Genomic DNA, 22,713 nt, shown 5'->3' with positions numbered 1-22,713 from the left:
AACATGTATGACTCAAGCCACTCCATGTGCCTACTCTCAGCATTCCTGGTGAAAGTTTAGAAAAAGAAGTTATTGGTTAAAATAAATGACTAATGGTCTGGGAATCCTGTTTATTCATATCTTCTCTGCCTGCCACGATGACAAACAATTGATCTCTAACTCTCTGGCACATTGAGGAATCCCCAGAAAGAGCAGATATAGCAATGAAATGAAGGGAAGAATGCTTATTGTAGAATTTCTATAATGTATATGTTCTACATTCCTATCAGGTATATGTAAGATATCTTTAAAATGGTTATCTGTTTTTATTTAGCTGTGTTTCCTTGATTATCTTAGAAAGCCAAGCCTAATGATGCTATTTTTTGTGTTTTATTTTCCAGTTTGTATTTTTGGCATTCTGGATCCTCTTTCTCTACAATCGAGATCTCATTTACCCCAAGGTCCTAGATACTGTCATCCCAGCATGGCTGAATCATGCAATGGTGAGTGAGGGGAAAATTCAGTGAGCATAGAACACCAATAGCCTCTGTACTGAAAACTCCAAAGTGCCTTATTTATGTTTCCAAATGTCTCAATTCTCAGCATCCAATTCACCCTCTCTCTCCACCCCATCACTATTTATTTAAAGGGCATATTGAAGGTACAAAATGAACACAAGCCAGTGCTATAATTACAGTGAGTCTACTGAGAACACAGGAGATGTCCAGGCGAGAGTCTGCCATGTTGCTTAGGAAGTCATTGAAAAGACACACAGTTCTGAGAGGGCAGGCCTGAAAGAGAAGCGATTTCTGCAAATATGTCATAAACTTCCAATGTATGGATGAAATCAAGCAAGCTTTAAAAAAAAGCCCACCCCAACATCCAAAGAATATCTCATAGCTGAGCAGCAGTTACTTAAGTAACACGCTTTGTCATGATTCTGCATCACAAATGGGATTAGCATTTACATATTTCTAGGAATACATTTCCATTTGGTTTTTTATTCAGGCTTGTGTTTTAGAGAGGCTGAATAGTAAACAGAGCCTGTTCTCAGATTTTTAGGTCACTAGAACCTGAATATCAGTAACAGGGACCCAGACGAGCAGGGTTGGCATGAGGTTGTCCAGGTCTGGGTTGGAGGAGGATAACTGAGTCATTGGCACAATGTGAACAAAGTAATTGTTCAAAGACCTAACTCAGCTTCTCAATACTTACAAATGTGTTTCCACATCAATCAGGAGATTATAAAAAGGTCTCAGATTCTGTAAAGCTAATGACATTTAAAAACCCAGGGGATAGCCGGGCGTGGTGGCGGGCGCCTGTAATCCCAGCTACTCAAGAGGCTGAGGCAGGAGAATTGCTTGAACCCGGGAGGCGAAGGTTGCAGTGAGCCGAGATCACACTATTGCACTTCAGCCTGGGCGACAAGAGCGAAACTCCACCCCCCTGCCCCCCCCAAAAAAAAACAGAAACAAACAAAAAAAACAGGAGAAAGGCACAAGGAAGTGGCATGTCAAGACTCCTCAAAGATTCACTCACAGACTTTCTTCTACCCTCACTCTTGCCCACCTTTCCATGGTCTTAAAACTCACAAGATGACCAACTCAGAAAAACAATTCAGTCCACTAACACTGCCCCTGCCACGAGCCCTGGTCTCCAGAAAAAAACTAATTTCAGCCTAAATTTTGTGCTCAGTGAGTTATTGATGATTGACTGACTAATAGACTACAGCTCTGAACTCTTTCAGAATTTAGGACCAGAACTGCGTTAACTAAGTCTGACCTCTCAGGAACCCTCCTCCTCTCAACTTTTTCTTGTCAAACTCTTCACCTTCCCAGTTTCCCATGAATGTTAATCTGAAACACTGATGTCATGAATATTCCTGCCCCTTTTTTTTTTTTTTTTTTAAATAAGAAATGGTACTTTATATTGTACAAAGCATGTTTCTCAGCTATGGGCTCATTGAATTCACACAGCCTTCTTTAGAGAACTACTATAATCCTGATTTTTACAAATAAAAAAATAAAATAAAAGCTCGGAGAGGATAAGCGATGTGCCTGAGGCCACTGAATTCATAGGAAGCACCGCTAGGATGGAAATCTGAGGCTAATGCACCCTTTGTTGCCTTTTGCTACACTAAGTCCAGAACTTGTGATTCGATTTGGTTTTGTTTCATAATTCACCAGGCAGTCAAAAGGACCTCGCTTTGCTTGATCAATATAGCAAAGTGTGAATTCTTACTTTAAAAAAAAAAAAAAAAAAATCCCGAATCCTCATCTGTATGCTGCTAAGCCAAAATTCTAAGAAAATGAAGGGATTTGAAACTACTGGCTGAGCTAGCTGTTACTAAAATAATAAAAAGGCAGAATCTTGTAAGTATCTTTTCTGTGGGGCCAAATGCACCTGTCAAACACCTTCTCAAGGTTTGTGTGCTTATCTTGTAGTTTTTTTTTCATAATGACTACCATCTCCCCCCCAACACTTTAGGGTTGATAGAAAGTTGGATTTCTTTCAAATAGTTATGATGATGGTGCTCAATATTTGTGACCTTGCTAAGTAAACAGCCATATGGATTTGTGATAATTTTGGAAGCAGAGGGCTGGATAACATACATCACATCCATGAGCTAATTAGCAAGGCAAATACTGTGCAACAGAGATCCTTAAATATTTTTGTGCCTCACAAGCTGAGGGGTGCCGTGGACCTTATCCTTTGCCCTTTGGTCATTCAAGTAACCTGAATCCCTCAGAGAAAAGGAGCAAGGGTCAAAGGAAGTGGAACAATGGTGACAAGGAGAGAAGAGGAGGAGGAAGCTACCCTAGGTCATGTACAGACGTTTCTGTGTTTCTCTTAATTTGATTGAAGAAACTCTCAACAGATCCATCTCTAGGAAAAATGTTGGTATCAGCAAAACTGGCCTTGGGTGTCCCTAACGCAGTCATCCCCAAACTTCCTGCCTTCTTTTGACGTCTGCTCCAAATTAAGTGTCCTAATAACTATATCTCATCTCTGTCTTCTAGACTGTGTTCCTTGTTCTGGACATTTTCTGTCCTCACTATTAAATCTTCTTGGCCTATTGCCTCAAGGAATGTTCTCTGCCAAGTTCTTAAATACTAGTGTGAACTCATGGTATAAATGGCTGCTACTATGTCAGTTTGTTAACACTTCCCACATTTTGCCAGTGCCTGTCCATGATGGTCCAAAGGAAGGAATACAATTCTGGGAAATCGCCACTATGGCAGCCAGAGTAATGATGGGCAGTCCGGCTGGACATTTGGTACTAAGTGCTTCTGCGTGGGGCTGGCCCTGTTCCCTGTATGGCTCCTTTTTCCTTTCCACAGTAGAACAATTGCCTTCCATCACCAGCGCCATGCGGTCCTGAAAGCTTCTTTCATTTCTCAACACTCCCTATGTTTGCTATTTTAGCCTTAGCTTTGGAATATTTTCCCCATTGCCGTTTATGATGCTGCCCCAGTTGTTATGAGTAGTATCTGTCAAAGTAAGAAATACCACTCTCCCCTTGGACACCGTGTGGTTGTAGGACCTTCATAAGTAATCAAGTCTTTGGACCGCTCCCAGCTCAACCCTTGTAGCTCATTGGAAACTTGTCATTGCAGCAGGACTATTCTAAGCGGATTGTGTCTCTAACAGACATTTTCCTGCCCTTGTTGTGTATTCAGACTAAATAGAAACATCAGTGAGATATTTGCATCCACCGTGGACAGGGCACCTTAATTAAAGTAGATCAATCTGACTGTTTTAGTGCTAAACAGTTCTCCAATCTTCATAAAACAAGGGAAAGAACAGCAAAGTATTCCTTCAGGTTTTGCCAGGAAAACATTAACTCCTCAGGTCTTATCTAAATGCCTACTAAAGGTAGAATCAGAGCAGACAGATTTAAATAGCAGTAAGCGGACTCCCAGTAACTGAGAAAATTATCAGATCCTAACCGGAGGGGAGCTGGGGGACTTATTTCTCTGGAAATCAACCTAAATTGTTCGGGTTGCCCCAAAGGAGAGGTGAAATAGATCAGAGAACTCCTCAGAGCCCCTTCTATCTTTGAAAATAGTACATGATTATTGAGAATGTGTGTGCAAACTTTAACAACTGTCAAGGACTGCATGAATATAAGGTATTCTCATGTAAAACTTGAGAACTCCCAGCCAAGATCCACTGGCTTATTCTCAATCCATGATCACAGAGTCCTAGAACTAAAAAAGTTTCATTGATGTTAATGGGGGTTTCAAAACAATCTGCTATTGAGAGACAGGACTTTCCCTGGCTCTTAAAATTGGAGAAAGTCCCAAATACAGCCACCTAGTTATTTAATATGTTGTCATTTATTCACTTGAAAAAGAGTAGTTAAGCACCACTACCTGTGTGACGCTGTGATTGATATTGAATGAGGGTTTTGACATCTGGCAGTCTTAAATCTGGTTGAGTCTAATGTACACACACAAAGTTGAAATACTGACTTAATGCTAATACAAGGCAGTGGCATAGGTGGTGTTATGCGAAGGGACATGGTTATTGCTGAAGGAAGAACATGGACAGGAGGGCTTCTGTGCCCCACGTGTCCTGGCCTGGCTGTAACTCATGAGCAAGGCATGGCTAGTTGGCCTGGATGGCCTTTGAGCCCTCTCCCAGGGATGTGCTGGGAAGTCAAAATGCCCAGGGAGTAAAACTTAAAATCTTCTACTTTCTTCCTCAGTCATAGCATGCAAGATGTTGTTATTAGCATTCAGACCCAAACACAGATTTTTCTCTGCCACCCATAAGCTTGGTGTGAAATTGTTGGGCTGCTAAGTAGGGGTGAGTAAGGTCAGCCACCCTTCATCCCAAGCATTGCAAACTCCTCCCACCCTTCCTGATTCCTCACCCTCAATTCAGCCCCAGCCCTGGGCATAGGTCACCCAGTCTGCATATCTTGGTCCAACTCAGTGGTTTTCAACCTTTATGGAAGAGGCTCCTCTGTGAACCTGAAGAGATCTATAGACTGTTTTTCCAGGAAAACACAAATACCCATAAAATTTTGTGTACAATTTTAGGAGGCTCATGAGCCCTCCAAATTCCATTTATGGGCCTCTTACCTAGAACACCTGACATAACTGAACATACACTTGAAAAGAAGGCCCCCAGATGGTTTCCACTGCTGAGTTCAAATCAAAAAGACAAAATGAAGAATGATGCATTTGAAGAAAATCACTCGTACGTGCTTTGTGTTGTTGTGTCCTTATGTGGGTGACAAGAAAAACATCAAATATGGTCCCTAATCTTAAGAAATTTAAAAGAGATATTACATACCTAATCTAATATGCAATATAGCTAAGATGTATAATAATAAGCAAGACATTTGATTTTAACATAAGGAAGTGCTAAAAAGTATTTATCAGATGCCTGCTATGTACAAGGCCCTCTTCTAAGAGCTGAAGACGCAGCAATGAACAAGACCATCGAAAAGATCTGTCCTTGTGGACTATACACACATCCCAATGGGGAAGATAAGCAGTAAACACACAATAAATAAACAGGGTGAGAGAACAGAGCGGTGTGTGAGTGGGTGTGTATGTGGAAAAAAAGCAGGTTTAACAGGGTACAGGGAAATCATGGTGGCCAAGGGATGCCTCTATGATGAGCTGATATTTTAATAAAAATTTGGATAGAGTGAAGGAAACAGCCACAGGACATTCTGGCAGAAGAAAGGCTCAGGCAGGCAGAACAGCAAGTTTAAAAAGCCTCCAAGGAAATACTAGCATCTCTAAAAAACAAGAAGGCCAGCGTGGCTGGTTCAGAATGAGGAGGGAGGAGATGAGAGGGTGTAGCCAGGGTTCAGATTATGCCTCATGTGACTTGCAAGGAGTTGGCATTTTATTCTGAGTATGATAGAAAAAGTCACCTCTTCAGGGACGCCTTCTTTGTACCTCCCTAACATACATATATATACTTAATAATCCATATGGCAAAAAGAAAGATAGAAGATGTTTAGCCTAAGCCTCAGGGAAGGAATGTGGATACAGAGGCTAGGGAGGTGCAAGGATTATGAACAAGGAAATCAATTGTTCCATTTAGACATGTGAGTTTGAGACACCTATTAGATAATGATGTCAAGATGTGGAACAGGCAGCTGGGCATACTGCTCTAGCTTGGACATGTGTAGGGTAGCTTTCTGGGATGGTGACATACATCTGATTATCTTCCTTATGCAGATTGTTTTTAAAGTTAAATTTAATAAAATCACCTGGGGAGTAGTTATGGTTAGATAAGATATTCCAGGAGACTAAGTCTTGGAATACTCCAGCCTTCAGTGGTTGGGAGGAAAGGGAGACGGATTCAGCGAAGGACACCAAGAAGGGAGCTAGGATGAAAAACCCAATGCCGTGTAGTCTCCGGGAACTCAGTGTAAAAATATTTCAAGAAAGAGGAAGTATTTTATGTCCAAAGCTGCTGAGAGGTGAATATGATGACCTTGTAAGAGGACTCGAGTCAGACCTTTCCACTGGACTTGGCAATTTGGTACTTGCTGTGACCTGTTCAAGGGCAGTTTTGAGAGTGTGTGGGGAGAAGATAGAGCCTTGGTTATGCTCTGTCCTTATGGACTATATACACATCCCAGTGGGGAAGATAAGCAGTAAACACACAATAAATAAACAGGGTGAGAGAGCAGAGTGGTGTGCTTGTTGCTATTACAAATTAATGCAAATTTCATAGCTGAACACAGTACAAATGTGTTATCTTAACGTTTGGAGGTCAGAAGTTCAAAATGGGTTGTATGGGAGAAAATTCAGGTACTAGCAGAGTCGCATTCGTTCTAGAGTCTCTGGAGGAGACTCCGTTTCCTTACTTCTTCCAGGCAGACCACTTACCTTCCTTGGCTCATAGCTCTTTCCTCCTCCTTCAGAGCACATCACTGCAGCCTCTGCTTCCACCATCTTCATATCACCTTTTTTCTGCCTCTGCTGTTCCCACCTCCTTCTTATGAGGATCCCTGTGATTACAATGGGCCCATCCAGATAACTCAAGTTAGCCTCTTAATCTTAAAATCCTTAATTTAATTACATCTTCAATGTCTCTTTTGCCATGCAAGGTAACATATTAACATATTCACAGGTTCCAGGGATTAGGACGTAGACATCTTTGGGGACCATTATTCAGCCTCCTGTGCTATAAGATAACACCATTGAATACAAACCTAGGTCTCTGAATTATAACCCTTTCCACCCCAATTTCGAAAAGGCTGTCTTATACTAGGTATAGCAAAAGATTCCATTTGTTCTGTTGCATAAAAGTGGCAATAAATTATTTAAGCTCATGTAATAGTGACCTCTATTCTAAGTATTTTCTTTTTTAAGAAAAAAATGTTGTGCAGTTACCTATCAATAGAAAAAGTAAGGCACTACATATATAATTTGATAGAGATTGTATGATACAGACACAAAGTGTAGTAACAGTAGAAAAGGTAAAGCTCAGAATGGCTGGTCAGAGAAGGAGATCAGATCTCAAAGGATATTGATAAGTAGTGATCAGTAGGATATTGATAAAGGTGACAGCACATTGCCAAATATTGACAATGTCAAATCAGGTTTTTCCAAAAGGTTCTTCTCTTCCTCTTTCCTTCCACTTCCCCTCTCTGCCCCTGTTCCCTCAAAGATAATTGCTGGCTAAATGTCAGTCTTCCAAGGGGCCCAACAAAGAGACTCTGCTTGGCATCTCGCTAGTGAACAGTAGGCCTCCCTTTGCAAATGTCAATGATATGAGTCACTACACCAGCCCCATCTCACTCCCTGCTGGGTGAGCAGGATTGCCCTTCCTCCGTACTGCCTAAAGAAATATTGGCCTCAATTACATTCTCTGCAACACTGGCCTAGAACATAAGCAGGGCAAGTGGATCAGAAGAAGAGAAGCAAGAGAGTAAGGGCTTTATTTACCTCAAGATGTGGGAGAACATGCTTTCTGAACTATCACAGAGCAGACTAATGGATCATGACCAGATGTTCCTTTTTGCAGCCAGAATCAATGCCCCACCTTGCCCCACCTTCTCAATGTACCAGCACCACCCGGAAGTGCTTCATGTCGGGTATTAAAAAGCCACTTTCTTTAGAGACCATGGAGAAAACCTGGAGACTGTGTGTTTCATGTAGCTACACATATGGGATTCTCGTTTTAAAGAGTGATGCTGCATCACTGCCAAAGCATTAACACAACAGCCAATATTCACTAAAATCTCATCATGTGCTGAGCACAGAGTGGGCACCATTTGGGCTAGCAGGGGATAAAAGACAATATTCCCATGATGAAAATAGTAAAAAGTCAAAGAAGAAGCCACAAGGTGCTGTCAAAGAGTGCAGGATAAGGTCCAATGAATGCCATGAGCATACTTCTAAAGGGAAAGTCACTTCCCACTGTACAGGTTAGAACAGGTGATGAATGAGTTGGAGATTTGAGCTGGGGTGCAAAGGTTGGATAGAAAAGACAGCAAGTGATGTCCAAGTATGAGGAATAATGAGCCAAAGGAGAGAAATGTCTGAGCCCAAGGCAGGCTCAGGGCACCATGAGTAAGTAGATCAGCATATTTGTTTCCTAGGCTGCCATAACAAAGCACCACAAATTGGGTGATTTAAATTAACAGAAATGTATTCTCACACAATTCTGGAGGCTAGATGTCCGAAACCAAGGTGCTGGCAGAGCCGTACTCTCTCAGAAGGCTCCAGAGGAGAATCTGCTGCATGCCTTCCTCAGTTTCTGGTGTTGCCAGCAGTCCTTGGCTTGTAGACACATCACTGCAGTCTCTGCCTTGTCATCACATGTCGTTTTCCCTGTTTGTGTGTCTGTCTTTACCTCTCCCTCCTTGCAGATATGTGCCTCTTCTCCTCTTTTACAAGGATATCAGCCAGGTTGGTTTAAGGCCCCCTACTCCAGTATGACTTCATCTTAATTAATTACATTTGCATTTGTTTCCAAATAAGGTAACATTCTGAGATTCCAGGAATGACATGAATTTTGAGGACACTATTTAACTTAGTACAGTTAGTTTGGCAAGAACAAAGGTATCAAAGAGGGGAAAAGCAGGAGATTCGTGTGGAAAGAGACGTGGGGTCAGATGTTGAAGGGCATGAATGCTAAGGATTTTGTTTCTGTTCTGTAGGCAAAGGAAATTGATTGAAGGTTTTGAACTTGGAATAGTCTCTACCTTCAAGTGCTCATAATTAGATTAGAGAGTAAAAGATTGGGGGAATTTAAGAGATGTTGCCGTCATACAGGGTGGGTTAGCGTTGGAATCATTTCCATGATTTACTGAAAAAATCAAAAGCTCTCCCTGAATTTCAGACTCTACATTTCTTTTGTAGGGAAACACTGGAATTATACTGTATATTAGTTTTCCTTTATTCTTTTTTCCAGGTGAAAGAAGAAGAGAGTAAAAATATATTTCTAATACATTCTTAAAATGCCCATTTTGGTTCTGTTGTTTAATACAACATTCACTGTCTTTGTAAATTGCTTGTAATCTATGTCAGTAGTGATCTGAGTCAGTGTTAGTTGCTATCAAATAGTGAGCCCTAATTCATCTTCCTTTGTGTTGTTTCCTGGAGACATAAATGTCAACCCAGAATCATAGAGCTGAAATGTCTCAATCTCTACAAACTGCTCACCTTACAGAAGAGGAAACTGAGGTTTGAGTAGTTTATTCAACTTTCCCAAGACCACAGAACTGATTAGTGATAGAAATGGGTCTAGAATATGATCCAAAGTCATAAACCTGTGTTTTCTCTAATACTCATGTATTTAATACATCCATTACTCAAGGCAAGTCCACTCCCCTAGTCAGAAAAAAATAAATTTCTTCCTCTGTAATCTTTGTATAAACACATATCCAGCATCTACTATCTGCATAGTTTTCCTTTACTCTATTCCTTAACTCACTGTTAATTAAACTTTTTTTTTGAGATAATTGTAGATTTACATGTAAGTGTAAGAAATCATAGCGGTCCTGTGTACTCTTTGCCCAGTTTCCCCCAGTGGTAACCTCTCAATGCATTTTTTAAATGACACTTTTCCAAGGTAGGGCCTATGAAATGTCTTTAAAATCACAATCTCAAAAGCAACTGTTTCACATCAAGTCACCCAACTGTGATTTTCCATCCCTTGTACCATTAAATTATTATTATTTATTATTATTATTTGAGACAGAGTCTCGCTTTGTCACCTAGGCTGGAGTGCAGTGGCATAATCACTCACTGCAGCCTTAGCCTCCCAAGTAACTGGACTTACAGGCACATGGCCACGCCACGCCTGGCTAATTTTTTGTGTTTTATTAGAGATGGGGTTTCACCGTGTTGAACTCCTGAGCTCAAGTGATCCACCTGCCTCAGCCTCGCAAAGTGTTGGGATTACAGACGTGAGCCACTGTGTCCAGCCCCCTTGTACCATTAAATTCTAAAATGTGCTCTGGTCATATTCTAGACCAGGTCTACATGAGAAAGAGAAAACATGACTGGCAACAATGACCAGGAAATAGTATGGGGAAATAACTTCTCATGTGAGTCTAGGGAGAGTAGAGACACATAAATTAAGCCAATGTATGAATGTCTCCATGGCATCCTGAGAGAAAGGCCCTTGTTCAGAGCATTGCTGAACATGTACCAAAGCTCCCAAGCAGAAATAAAGTGGAATCATTAACCACACCTGTATATTTACTTGAGTATCAATTCAGGTTTTAGCACTACAGTGTTATTGATGGGTGGTTCCTTGTTTTGAAACAACTTTCTAGCCACCCTTTTTTAAAAAAATCATTCCATTAACTTCCTAACCTAGAGTAGGTTAGAATCTTTTCTGTCATTCACCTGGGAAACACTGAGACGTTGAATGCCTTAAATGCCATGGTGAAATCAGAAGCTAAACTGGGATTAGGAAGCAGAGGTACCTGCATAACCACCATAAAGCCATTTTGCCTCTCAAGAAATCTTAAGCTAAACAGAGGAAAGTCTAATAGTGAACACTTCCAGAGGACAACCAGTCCATTGGTGGTTTTCCATAGCTAGAACTGGGCACTCACTGTGTCTGCTTTCTTCATCTCTGGAGAGCAGGGACCAGGATGAAGAAAGCGCGATTTTTTTTTCCCTCCTTTTAATCCCAATTCAGAGAACTTCCAAAGTATGCTCAAGAGTAGCATATTTTAAAAATTCCATTATTCAGTGATTTCCTATTATCAACATTATCAACAGGCTGCTTTTTAAACACTAAAAAAAAAAAAAAAAAAAAAAAAATTCTAATTTCTCATTCAAGGTCAAAGGTTTTTAGTGACCAAAAAAGTATAGATGTCTTCTGAGAAGTTACTAGGAATTTTAGTAATTAAAATTATTCAGTGCCCTTGAGGGCTTGCTGGTGAGTCCCTCTCCTGTGTGAATCAACCAGTGCTCACTTCCATGGCAACCACGTGTAACACCCCAGTGGGAAGAATGACTTGCTGCTGGAGAATAACCAGGCTGGAGAAACTCCTAACAGAAGATCCTAACTCTCTCTGAAACACCAAGAGCAAAAACTAAAAATCTAAGTGGAAGGAAAGAGCCAAACTCCCATGATCTCAAGACAGACATGAAACATCCCCGAGAGCAGCCTGCCGGGCGGATGAGAGCGCCTTCTCTGCCAGGTTAGAACCGACACTCCTCTTCCTGATTAAATAGCCAGCACGGAAAAGGCCCTGTCATGCTTCTAGTTGCTTAATAACCCCAGAGGCAGACACACTGTAGGCTGTGGAGTTCCGTCCTTGCCTTGAATAGGGAGCTGCTGACAGGTTCTCAACCAGCCCCCACACCTTGTTCCTAGTCTCATCATCTTCTCTGCCTACTAAGAAGCCGCTTGTGCCTAATTGGAAATTTGAATTTGTCCAGTTCCTCTGTCTTCCTCCCACCTCCAGGTCCTTGGATTACCAGTCAGTGGAATAATTCTGCAGGGCATTTCCTGGTAGTCTTCTTGATGTGATAATTACACTTGCCCATGTATTACACGTCTGTCACATGGATCCTTAGCTCTTAGATATTTCTCATCTTGAGTTTCTGAATTTTCAACTCTGCCCTTTATCTTTCTCTCCCAATCCAAGATCCAAGTCCATTTATATAGAAGGTCCTTGTTTTGCCATCTCCCTCCTCAATCTCATCAACTCTCACAACTTATCATCGGCCTGCTTACCCTGGCTTCATCCCCTTTCTGTCACTCTCATGCATTTGATGGATTTATCATTTCCTCTAAAACTTTACACTGGAGTAAAGCTAAAGAGGGGTGCGGGAATGAGGACAAGAAAGAGCTCTGTCTCTAGGAAGCTCATGCATGTTAAGCCATGTGAGAGACAGGGGCACCCGGCAGTATCTATCGAAGTGTGAGTAAAACGTCTGCTCAAATTTGAGATTCTGTTGATTCTCACTCAGATCACTGATCTCAGGAATTCTACGCTGAGTGCAGAGTGTGTACTTGCAAACTTTTAACAGTGGCTGACACCTAAAATGGCCCCAGATGCCATTTCAGAGCACCTTGATTAACTAAAAATCTCTAGGTGTGTTGGTGCATCCTGCCTCTACCTGCTCAGAGAACCAGCAATGGAATTATGATGGCATTGAAACAGAATTCAACCCTGATGATAACAGGCCTACTGATCAGGGGCAGTAGGATGTGGCCGTTGCTTGCAAATGCTGGTTTTGCTATCATCTTAAGATATGTGACTCGAAGAGACAATCATACGATGAGATTTCCTTTTTTACCCATTTCATGCTTGACAATGAGTATTATTTTTTAGCAGTGATTGGCAGAAATAGTAAAATACTTAACCTATCTAATAGTATTTAATAAAGGTCTTTTGTCTCCAATTGGCACAGAGAGTTTAATTTAAGGCTTATATATGGGAACATTTTAATTAATATGCATACTCTTACTGACATATTTTAAAATAATACTTCACTAACCTAATGTCAGAGTCAGAAGCTTTAAAATATCATCAGGATCACAGAAATTGTAAGTCTGGCAAAAAAAAAAAAGGTACTTCAGAAATATTTGTTGAATATTTGACAACTGGAAGATTGAGTTGCATGTCCAGTGAGAATGACCCTTAGATTTAGTGGCTTCTTTTTTTTTTAGATGGCAACTTTTAGAGCACAATGCATATAATCTAATGATCTTCAGGTACAGGTCATCAGGAAATGGACCATCTCATAACTCAAATCCTATTCACAAATGCCCCTTCACATTTAAAAAATGTCTACTTGGGCTAAAGAGTTGAAAGGTGTAGGCTACTAGAAATGAAAATGTTGGAGCTTGATCCCTAAAAGTCAGACTGGTATGAGGAGAAGCAAAATTTCTTAGCTGTATGTCCAAGTTGTAAAAATAATTGACAAGGTTGTTTTTTACTTCATGAAAAGAATTAAGTACCAGAAAACCTCAACTCTGATTCCATTTCTGCCATTGCCTTGCTGTGTGGTTTCAGAAAAATTAATAAACCTCTCTTGATGTTGGGTTCCTTTAAACAGGCAAGGCATGTTTACCATCCTTAATTCTCTGCATTGTTAGAAGAAACAAATACGTTACATGTGCAATATAAAATGCTATCAGTGATACATTAATGACCCACGCAAACTGCTACTGACTTGGACTCACCATCGCCTCTTCTCCATTCTCCACTGCATCGCAGGGGATAAACCCGGAGCCACCCACTGTTGCTAGAACCCCTTTCTCCATATGGTTCCAGGCAACAGTCAGCCAATGAGAGGCATTCTCATGAGATGTGGAGGAAGAGAAGCCATTATTCCCTAGTGGCAGTTTCAAATAGATATGTGGGAAGATTGCAGACATGAGGCTAGTAATGGCTTCTGGAAAAGCACCTAGGAATCACACATTTCATCCTGCAAGTAGCTGAGATCAATGGTAGCAGTTCATGAAGACTTTTGATGTTTGTAGCGGCTTCCTGGTGAGCTCCCATGAATCACCCCCATCTGGTTGAAATTTCCTTTATTTTTCACTGCCCTTCCCTTTTCAACAGCTTCCTAAGCCTTGAAACCCTTCCTCTTTGGAATCCCTGGATGGGCTTCTGTTTTCCCAAGTGAACCCTGTTGATCCATGACCTTAAAATTCATGGATCAATAGCTTCCTTCTGAATCATGCCTGTGATCTTTAACATGAGGAGAAAGTTATTCATTCAAAGGAAAAAAAGTCCTGAGTGATTTCGTTTCTGGCCATATAGTGAAACAGTAACTTGAAAAAAAAAAAATTCATAAGACACCCAAAACATTGAATAAAAATATTTCTTAAAAACCTTTTTAAAATGCTTGGCTTACCAACAAGAAAGTTATGGAAATTCCCAAAAGCTAAAATAAAGCAGAATAAAAGGTACCAAGAAGAGTGAGGTAAAGGCAATATTTGAAGAGATAAACATTGATTATTTCCCAGAACGTATGCAAAAGTAATCCTCAGATTCAAGAAGTGCAACATAAATTCCATACGGGACTAAGGCTGGACTGAAACCACTCTCATCTACCTACTGTGTGACACTACAGAAACTTTAGACAAAAAAGAAGATCCAAAAATTAACCAGAGTAATAGGATGGATTTCCTAAAAAGAAACTGTGGTTAAACTGATAGCTGATTTCTTAATAGCAATAGCAAAGCCAGGGATGGAATAATAGCTCCAAAGTGTTGAAGGAAAAAACTGTCACCTTATTTACTCACTGAAAGTGTCTTTCACAATAGAGGCAAAATAAAGACATTTTCGGACACACTAGAGCAGATTTCCCCACCCACAAATCTTCTCTGAAGGAGATGCTAAAGGGAATACTCTAGAAAGAAGAAATAGGATCTCAGAATGGAGGTTTGGATACTAAAAGCAATGGAAAAGAATTTGTCCAATGTGTAGTGATTAAAAATACAAAAAAATCCTCCAAAATGAGCTAAAATGCTGAGCAAAAATAGAGTGTAAATCGAGAGAAGGTGATTGGAATAGAGGTATTCTAAGGTCCCGTTGGACTGTTGGAGGGTGAGGGGCTAGAGACAGTGACCTATGTCAGCCATGACCAGGTTAAATATGCATGTTATAATTTCTAAAATAACCACTCTTATAATACGTACACATGAAGGGTATGACCTCCATGTCAGCAGAAGAGGAAATATTGACTAGAAAAAATATTAATGGGAATTTGAATCCATGATGAGAAACTATCCTGACATATAGGAATACATTGGAAGTGGTATGGGGTAGATTAGAACCAATTCATGTGGGAGATGGGAGACGACATAGTGAAAAGGCCTTTTGTGCAAGCTTATGTTCCTTCCTGCTAGAAGCATCTCTACTGTTCTTGAAGGCACGGATTTCTACACTATGCAACTAATCGCTAATTCCAGCTAATTATGTAGTCAGAACCAGGATCAGTGGTTCATGCCTATAATCCCAACACTTTGGGAGGCTGAGCCGGGTGGATTGCTTGAGCCCAGAAGTTCGAGACCAGCGTGGGCAACATGGCGAAACCCCATCTCTACAAAAAATACAAAAATTAGCCAGGTGTGGTGATGCATGCCCATAGTCTCAGCTACTTGAGAGCTTGAGGCAGGAGAATTACTTAAGCCTGAGAGGCAGAGGTTGTAATGAGCCAAGATCCTGCCGTTGCACTCCAGCCTGGGTGATTAAGCAAGGTTCTTATCTCAAAGTAAATAAATAAATTAAATAACACAGTCAGATTGGGGAGGATCATGTGCAGGAGGTCAGAGTACGTTTCAGAGGAAAATGCAAAGTTTCTAGAACGCTCATTTTAAAGGGACAGGCATCAGCGAAGAAAGAGAACTGGTGATTAAAGAATTCATTTTGTTCATCCCTTTATTAGGGACAGGCTGCTATGTAATAATGGTAAATTGTGATTATAGATGAATTTGCTGGAGTGTGGTCCTTTCTGATCCTCTCCTGGAGGAGAGACCCATAGGGTTTCTGGCAATTAAGAAAAGGCTTTTGATCATAACGTGATTGCTTGAGGTGTTCAAATTGCCTGCCTTTTAGACTAGGCAATGTGACAATTAAGGATGAGTTTGTATTTGTTTCCTGGTGCATGCTGTTTATTTAGTTTGCATATTATTAAAGTCTCAGGATTGGGTTTAATGCACCCAGGATTGCCTGATCTACTTGGCTGTTAGTGTCAGCATGGAAGTTAGGCACACAAGCCTGCAGGACTACCTGGGCCTCGTCAGGAGGGGAGAGGTGAAATGCAAATCCTATTTGTTAACTGGGATTTTCTGCCATCAGGGATTTAACCAGAAACCAAACTCTCAGGTCTGCCCCAGGCCTGCACTGGCTGCCTAATGAACCAAGGTGTAAATTCTTCCAACATAGCGGCTGTTTTTAAATTTCCCCCCAATTTTCCAACCCCTTTTGTTCTTGTGAATCATACTGGGGCCTTTTGTCCCTTTGGCCTTACTGGAAGCAGAATGGCACCTGCTGCTTGAGCAATTTTCTGAGTCCTGTTCTCTGGCCTTCAGTCTTTGGAACTGACTGCTCCATAAGATGAAAGTAAAGATGTGGCAAGTGGAAAGAACCCTTCTTCCTACCACCCGAAGCAGAGGCAAACCTCAAGTTATAGCTTCATTTTCCTGAGCCCTGCACTGTTGCTTACAAAGATTTTCAGAGGTGGGAGGAGAGTTGGCTAATTGGGAGTTCCTTTGGGGCAGACACTGTCACTCGAGCACACAAGTGCACTTCTTGGAATGGAACGTAGCCCAAGAGTATTGCCTTCAGACCTGAACTTAGGATCTATTCTTATTCTGCTCATTCGTCATATTCTAGTCACCAATTATCTCCATGTCACCAAATTCCGGGGACCTGTTTTTGCCCCCATCTTCCTCACCTCTCAGCAGCTCTGGGCGCCTCTCTCTCCTTGAAACTCTGCTTCCTTAACCCTTTGATGCCACACTCCCTTGTTCTTCTCCTACCTTGGTTTCTGCTTGCATCCCCTGCTTGCCCTCTAAAGGATGGTGTTCTCCCAGGCTTCCCATGGGACCTCTGCTTTGCTAATGCCCTTTCCCCAGTAATTGGCATCCATTCATTCCGATGGCTTTTGTTCTCTCCATGTGCTGAGTGTCCAGCTCAGATCTCCCTTGAGTTCCAGATTTGCATAGCCAGCTGCTACCTGACCTTGCTACTGTATACATCAGTAGGCATCTCACAGGTATCTCTGAATCAACATGTGCAGAGCTGAATATATTATATGCTCACTGAATATATTATTATATTATATTATATTATAAAATCTCACTGAGTATATTATATTCTCATCTGTTCTGAGCATCTCCATCTCAGGAAATGGAACCATCATCCTCCCAATTGCCCAAGACAAAAACCAGCATTGACCCTGCCACCTCCCTCCACTCTATCCATTCCATTAGCTACTCTTATCCATTCTACCTCCAAAATAGGTAGCAAATCTGTTCACTTTCTAGCTCCACCGCCAACACCCTCGTGGCCACGTTTATTTCTCACCTAAATACAACATCACCAAACTGGTCCCCTTGCTTTCATTTTCAGGCCTCTACAGACCACGGCAAAATCAATTGGAAAATGTTATTTCCCTTTTTGATACTCAGCAATGGCTTCCTGCTTCACTTAGAATAAACCTGAACTCCTTCCTATGACCAACAAAACCTGGTAATCCTGGGCCCTGCTTAATGCTGCAGATACAGATTGAGCTTCTCTCCCCCTGGCACTCCATGTTCCAGCCATTCCAGGCTTTACTGTGCCCTGCAGCCCTTGAAGTTCTGTCTCACACCTTAGCATGTACTGCCCCCTTGCCCAAGACACTCCCTGTCTGCTCTCCCATGGCTCACCTTTAGGTCTCATCTTAGACATGGTCTTCTCAGAATGGCCTTCCGTGACTGCCTTCCATGAAGTTTGTTCCTCCACTTGTGTTCTGGTATGTAGATTCCTGTTTGTTTTCCTTCACAGCACATATTGCGGTTGGTATCTTTCCTTACTTGCTCACAGGAAATGTTGCCCATTGACTGTAAGGTCTGCAAGGCCAGAGACCACATCTGTCCACCTCCCGATCCTTAGCACCCCACACGATGCCTGGCATGTAGTAGGCACTTAATGATTATGGCATGAGAGAATGAATGAAGACTTCGTCTCTTACTTTAGTAGTTTCTCTGTGACCTTGACTGACCCCAGAGTTCTTCTTCCTTTGGGGTAGAGTGGGGTGTGCTGGGATCAAGGAGCATTAGAGTGAGAGGGAAAGCCTTTAGCGACCCACAGTGTCAGTGTCTATAGCTGACACTGTATATTTGGAAACTTTGGAGTGTTCTTTTATACGGAAAGTTGTAAATGAGGACACTGCCAGGAAGCTTACTGATGCCTTGAAATATCTATAGGGCTTTTGGTTGTTATATCTGAGACATGTGGTCTAATCATGACTGACTTATGTTCAAAGAGATGCATAGAGTCATAATTACATATATTTTGCTTGAGGAGAAACAATGTCTGTTCTGATTGGTACTATAGCTCAAAGCATATACTGTCTGGCAGAAAATTTTCTAGGCTGATCCTTTCCTCTCTACATCCACCGTGGTCAGATGTTAATTAGGTAACTGTGTATTCATGTCTCCAAAGAATTAGTGAATCAAAGAGAAAAGGTGGCAGAGCCTGAAATTAAGCAGAGGAATAAGGACACGATCATGGCAGTAACCAGATGAAAGAGAGGCCATCAGGGGAAGAGGAGAAACAGTTGAAAAAAGGAACAGCCTCTTTCTATCTCTATGAAAGCCTGTGATAGGTCAGTTTCCCTCCTCATCACTATTGCTGGGCTGCTGCTGGCCCTGGGAGACATACCTGATACTACCAAACCAGGGGTTCCTGTTGATGGGCAAAGAAGCTAGGAATGAGGTTCATTCGTTGTGCATGTGAAAAGTAAATCCATGCCTGTGGAACTCCACAAATAGAAACAGAACAAGTTCTTTCGTGGCTGCTATGGAACTTGAAGTTTTAACAGTCCAATAGTAATCAAGTTTCTTCTTATGTTGAGGGCAGAATAAAAAGAGAAGCCTCGTAAAGGCAGAGAAGATTTCAGCATTTCTCTTCCTTTTATTAGAAACTAATTAACCCGTGAAAATTCAGCTTGAAAGCTAAAGTGCACTACACAAACAAACAAAACAAACCCTTGTGCTTTTTATGTCTTCTGAATTTGGAAACCAAAAAGTGTACAATCATTTCAGAGGGATATTCTGGAGAGCTCGCCTGGTACAAATTGGTTACGAATAAAAGCGTGTGTGTGTTTTCAGCATCTCTCTCTAAACACAAGTAGGAACTCCTAAAAGCCACATTGTATTATTCTGTGGTGAGAAGGAATTTTGTGACCTTTGGAGAAATTTTGTTTCAGTTTTTCCTAAGAAGACCATGATAAGGAAGTGAGCCACATTTCTTGGCCATGGGAAGTTTGTCCCAATGCCCCAGGCTTGTGTTCTCAGGAGTGTAGAGGGTTCTAAGCAAGTGGGCTTGTCGCCAACTGGTCCTGCATGGCAGATGCCTAAATTTTACACTTACAAACTTGTTAAGATTCCCAGCCATCCTCAGGGTTGTGGAGTTGACGGCAGTGGGCCTCTGGGGAACATCTCTATGCTGACCTTCCCTCAGTGTTCAGGCTCCTAGCTCCACATCCAAGAATCCGCTTAGCAGGAGGTTGAAACCTCAAAGTCCCAGACACTCAACAAGAAATGGAGGACTTAGCCTGGAAGGAAGGACAGGCTCATTGGAAACACAAGGGGCAAGCTCCTGACCTGCATGCTTACCAACAGCCTTCTTGTCTGGAAACCCAGTAGATTTGGTGCTCATGCCTGACTACCTCTCCAAAACATTGGACACATCTCTCCTGAAATAGTTCTTTCCCGCTTTTCCTTACCTCCGGAATTTCTGACCACTCCTGTCAATCAACCTTGCAAAATGTTTTTGTTTTGCCTATCTTTCGAATCAAGGATTCTCAACCAGGATGGATTGTGCCCTGCAGGGGACATTTGGCAATGTCTAGAGACAACTTTAATTGTCACAACTTTGGGGGATGGGGAAGGCATGCTACTAGGTAGAAGCCAAGGATGCTGCTTAACATCCTGCAATGCACAAGCCGGCCTACCCCCCACTACAAAGACTTATGGATTCTAAAACATCCACAGTACAGAGGTTTAGAAACTCTGACTCAACTGGTGTGTCTCCACAGTGCTTTCTCCTATATGCTTTATTCTTCCTCCAACTCATACACTCTTTGGGTTATCTCAACTACTACCACTTAATACAGTGATGTCGATACTCTGATGGCTCCCAAACCTCTGTCTCCGGCTGGATTTCTCCTCTGAGTGTCAAATTCATAAATCTACTAAGCTACTGGACATCTTTAGCTTGACCTTCTATAAATGGCCTTCTGCTTTTGTTTTGTTTTGCTCTTGGATTCTCAGAAAGAAAAAAAAGTTCATGGACGGGCGGGTGACTCATGCCTATAATCCCAGCACTTTGGGAGGCCAAGGCAGGCAGATTGCTTAAAGTCAGGAGTTCGAGACCAGCCTGGCCAACATGGTAAAACCCCATCTCTACTAAAAATACAAAAATTAGCCAGGTGTGATGGCGCACACCTGTAATCCCAGCTACCCGGGAGGCTGAGGCAGGAGAATCGCTTGAACCCAGGCAGCAGAGGTTGCAGCGAGCCGAGATCATGTCACCGCGCTCCAGCCTGGGTGACAGAGTGAGACTCTGTCTCAAAAAAAAAAAGGAAAGAAAGAAAAAAATGTTCATAATTGAAAAAATAACCTCTCACATGTAGTTATATGTTTTTAATAATAGGGAATTAAAATTAACTTTTATTTTGAAATAACAAAACACAATATAGTGGCACATTCTGAGATCCTTAGATACACCTTGGGAATGTCACAAAAGCTGTTGAAGGGAAATCCTTGAGTCTTTTAGAATAGGAAGATTTTGCCATAACTCTTTCTTTGATTTAAACAAGAATTTATTGTCTTTCATTGTGGACACCAAAGGCTTGATGTGGTGCTGACTACTGTTGTCTAACACTTTCAGAGCCTCCTTTACATAATGCCTTAGGACTAGCCTAGTCCTAGATTGACCCTGTAGGGTTACAATAGATTAATAAGTTGAAATTCATTAATTTTTTTTTAGTTCAAAGACCATATCTTATATACCTTTCAGTTACCTAGAATGCTGAAGCAGACCTGCTTCTCAAGAGATATTTGACAGGTATTGAATGAAGGCCTTTCCTGGGAAAACAACTTCTTATCTTTTACCTTTAGGCCCTACTTGTTAGCCATTTCCTTCTCCGCTGGCAAGAGGTACACACACACACACAGAGACAGAGAGAGAGAGAGAGAGAGAGAGATTGACTAACCCTAAATCAACTGATCATGTGCATTTAGGAAAATCACCAATGAGTAGATGCCATTCTCACAAAACAGCCTGCACATCCCTTTAGAAAACCCTGATAGGTCAGCAAGGGAGGGAAGGCCAGAGGCAGGAAGGAGAAAGTGTGGAAACATCTGTCATGGGATCAGTCATGCGGAAGGTTTGGAACTGTGCCCCAGAGTTTGTGCTTACAGGGTGCTTTCCAGAACCACTATTATCTCCCAGAGAAACCAGCTGCTTACACACTCTGAGCCCTTACTTGACATTGTGATGAGATATCAGAAAGGAAGGGATGGTGCCCTGAGACACAGTTTCCCAAAAGTGAGAGTAGATCCCCATGCTTCCTAAACTTCCTCTTTCTTTAAAAGAACAATCTCCTTCCTCCAACTTGGAGCAGCTTTCCATAGAGCTGCCCATCTGTTTCTGTCTTTAAAACAAGTCTCCATGTGCACCATGTGAAGCCAAGCAAAGAAGCATGGAGGAGGGTGAATTACAGATTGATGAAGAGGAGGGGCATGGAGGAGATACCAAGCAAAACCCGGGGGCCTTTCTACCTGGCCCCGTCTCGGAACATAGAGCCACAGACCAGTGAGTCTCAAGATGAACAAAGGACAGTCTCTGCTGGCTCCATATCTTCTGACTTCCTGCAGGGCTGCCAGCTCCTATTCAGTGGTGCCTTTTCATTGAGTCTACCATTTAGTGACTATAGAGTGGGCACCCATTGATTGTTTCTAAGAGTCTTACTTGTTCACAGGCTTTTCTGTAGCCCCCGTGTTAGTCCATTTTGCATTGCTGTAAAGAAATACTTGAGACTGGGTAATTTACAAAGAAAAGAGGTTTATTTGGCTGACAGTTCTGCAGGCTGTACCGGAAGCATGCTTGGCTTCTGGTGAGCTTTTACTCATGGCAGAAGGCAAGGGAGATGTCATGTCACATGGCAAGAGAGGAAGAGAGGCAAGAGAGAGGGGAGGAGGTGCCAGGCTCTTTTTAAGAACCAGATCTCATGGGAACTAAGAGTGAGAACTTGCTCATTACTCAAACACACCAAGCTGTTCATAGGGGTTCCACCCCCATGACCCAAGCACCTCCCACTGGGCCCCATCTTCAATACTGAGGATGAAATTTCAACATGAGATTTGGAGAGGACAAATATCCAAAGCATATTGATCCCCAACACCCATTTCCAAGCTTTGGGGTGCCATTTACAGCTGTGAGAAAGCCTTAAGGTCACCAGCTGGAAGTGGGGTTGATTCTGCAACCCTCCCATCCTGGACGCAGCCTGCTATGTGGGTGCTGGAGTCCAGTGAAGCAAGTCTGGGTTGGCTTCC

General features: G+C 41.9%; 1 protein-coding gene across 1 annotated transcript in view; it reads left to right on the top strand.

Moving 5' to 3' along the window:
- Window positions 1-22,713, top strand: part of ADTRP (androgen dependent TFPI regulating protein) — a 69,143-nt gene that overhangs the window by 13,328 nt on the left and 33,102 nt on the right. Inside the window, exon 5 of the mRNA XM_025383146.1 lies at window positions 381-482. Within this exon, the coding sequence (XP_025238931.1) occupies window positions 381-482 (102 nt within the window). The remainder of the gene's footprint in view (window positions 1-380; window positions 483-22,713) is intronic.

This window comes from Theropithecus gelada, chromosome 4 (assembly GCF_003255815.1).
Source record: "Theropithecus gelada isolate Dixy chromosome 4, Tgel_1.0, whole genome shotgun sequence".
Classification (NCBI taxonomy): Eukaryota; Metazoa; Chordata; class Mammalia; order Primates; family Cercopithecidae; genus Theropithecus; species Theropithecus gelada.
The sequence above is the reverse complement of the archived record's forward strand: the minus strand, read 5'-3'. Positions and strand labels throughout refer to the sequence as shown.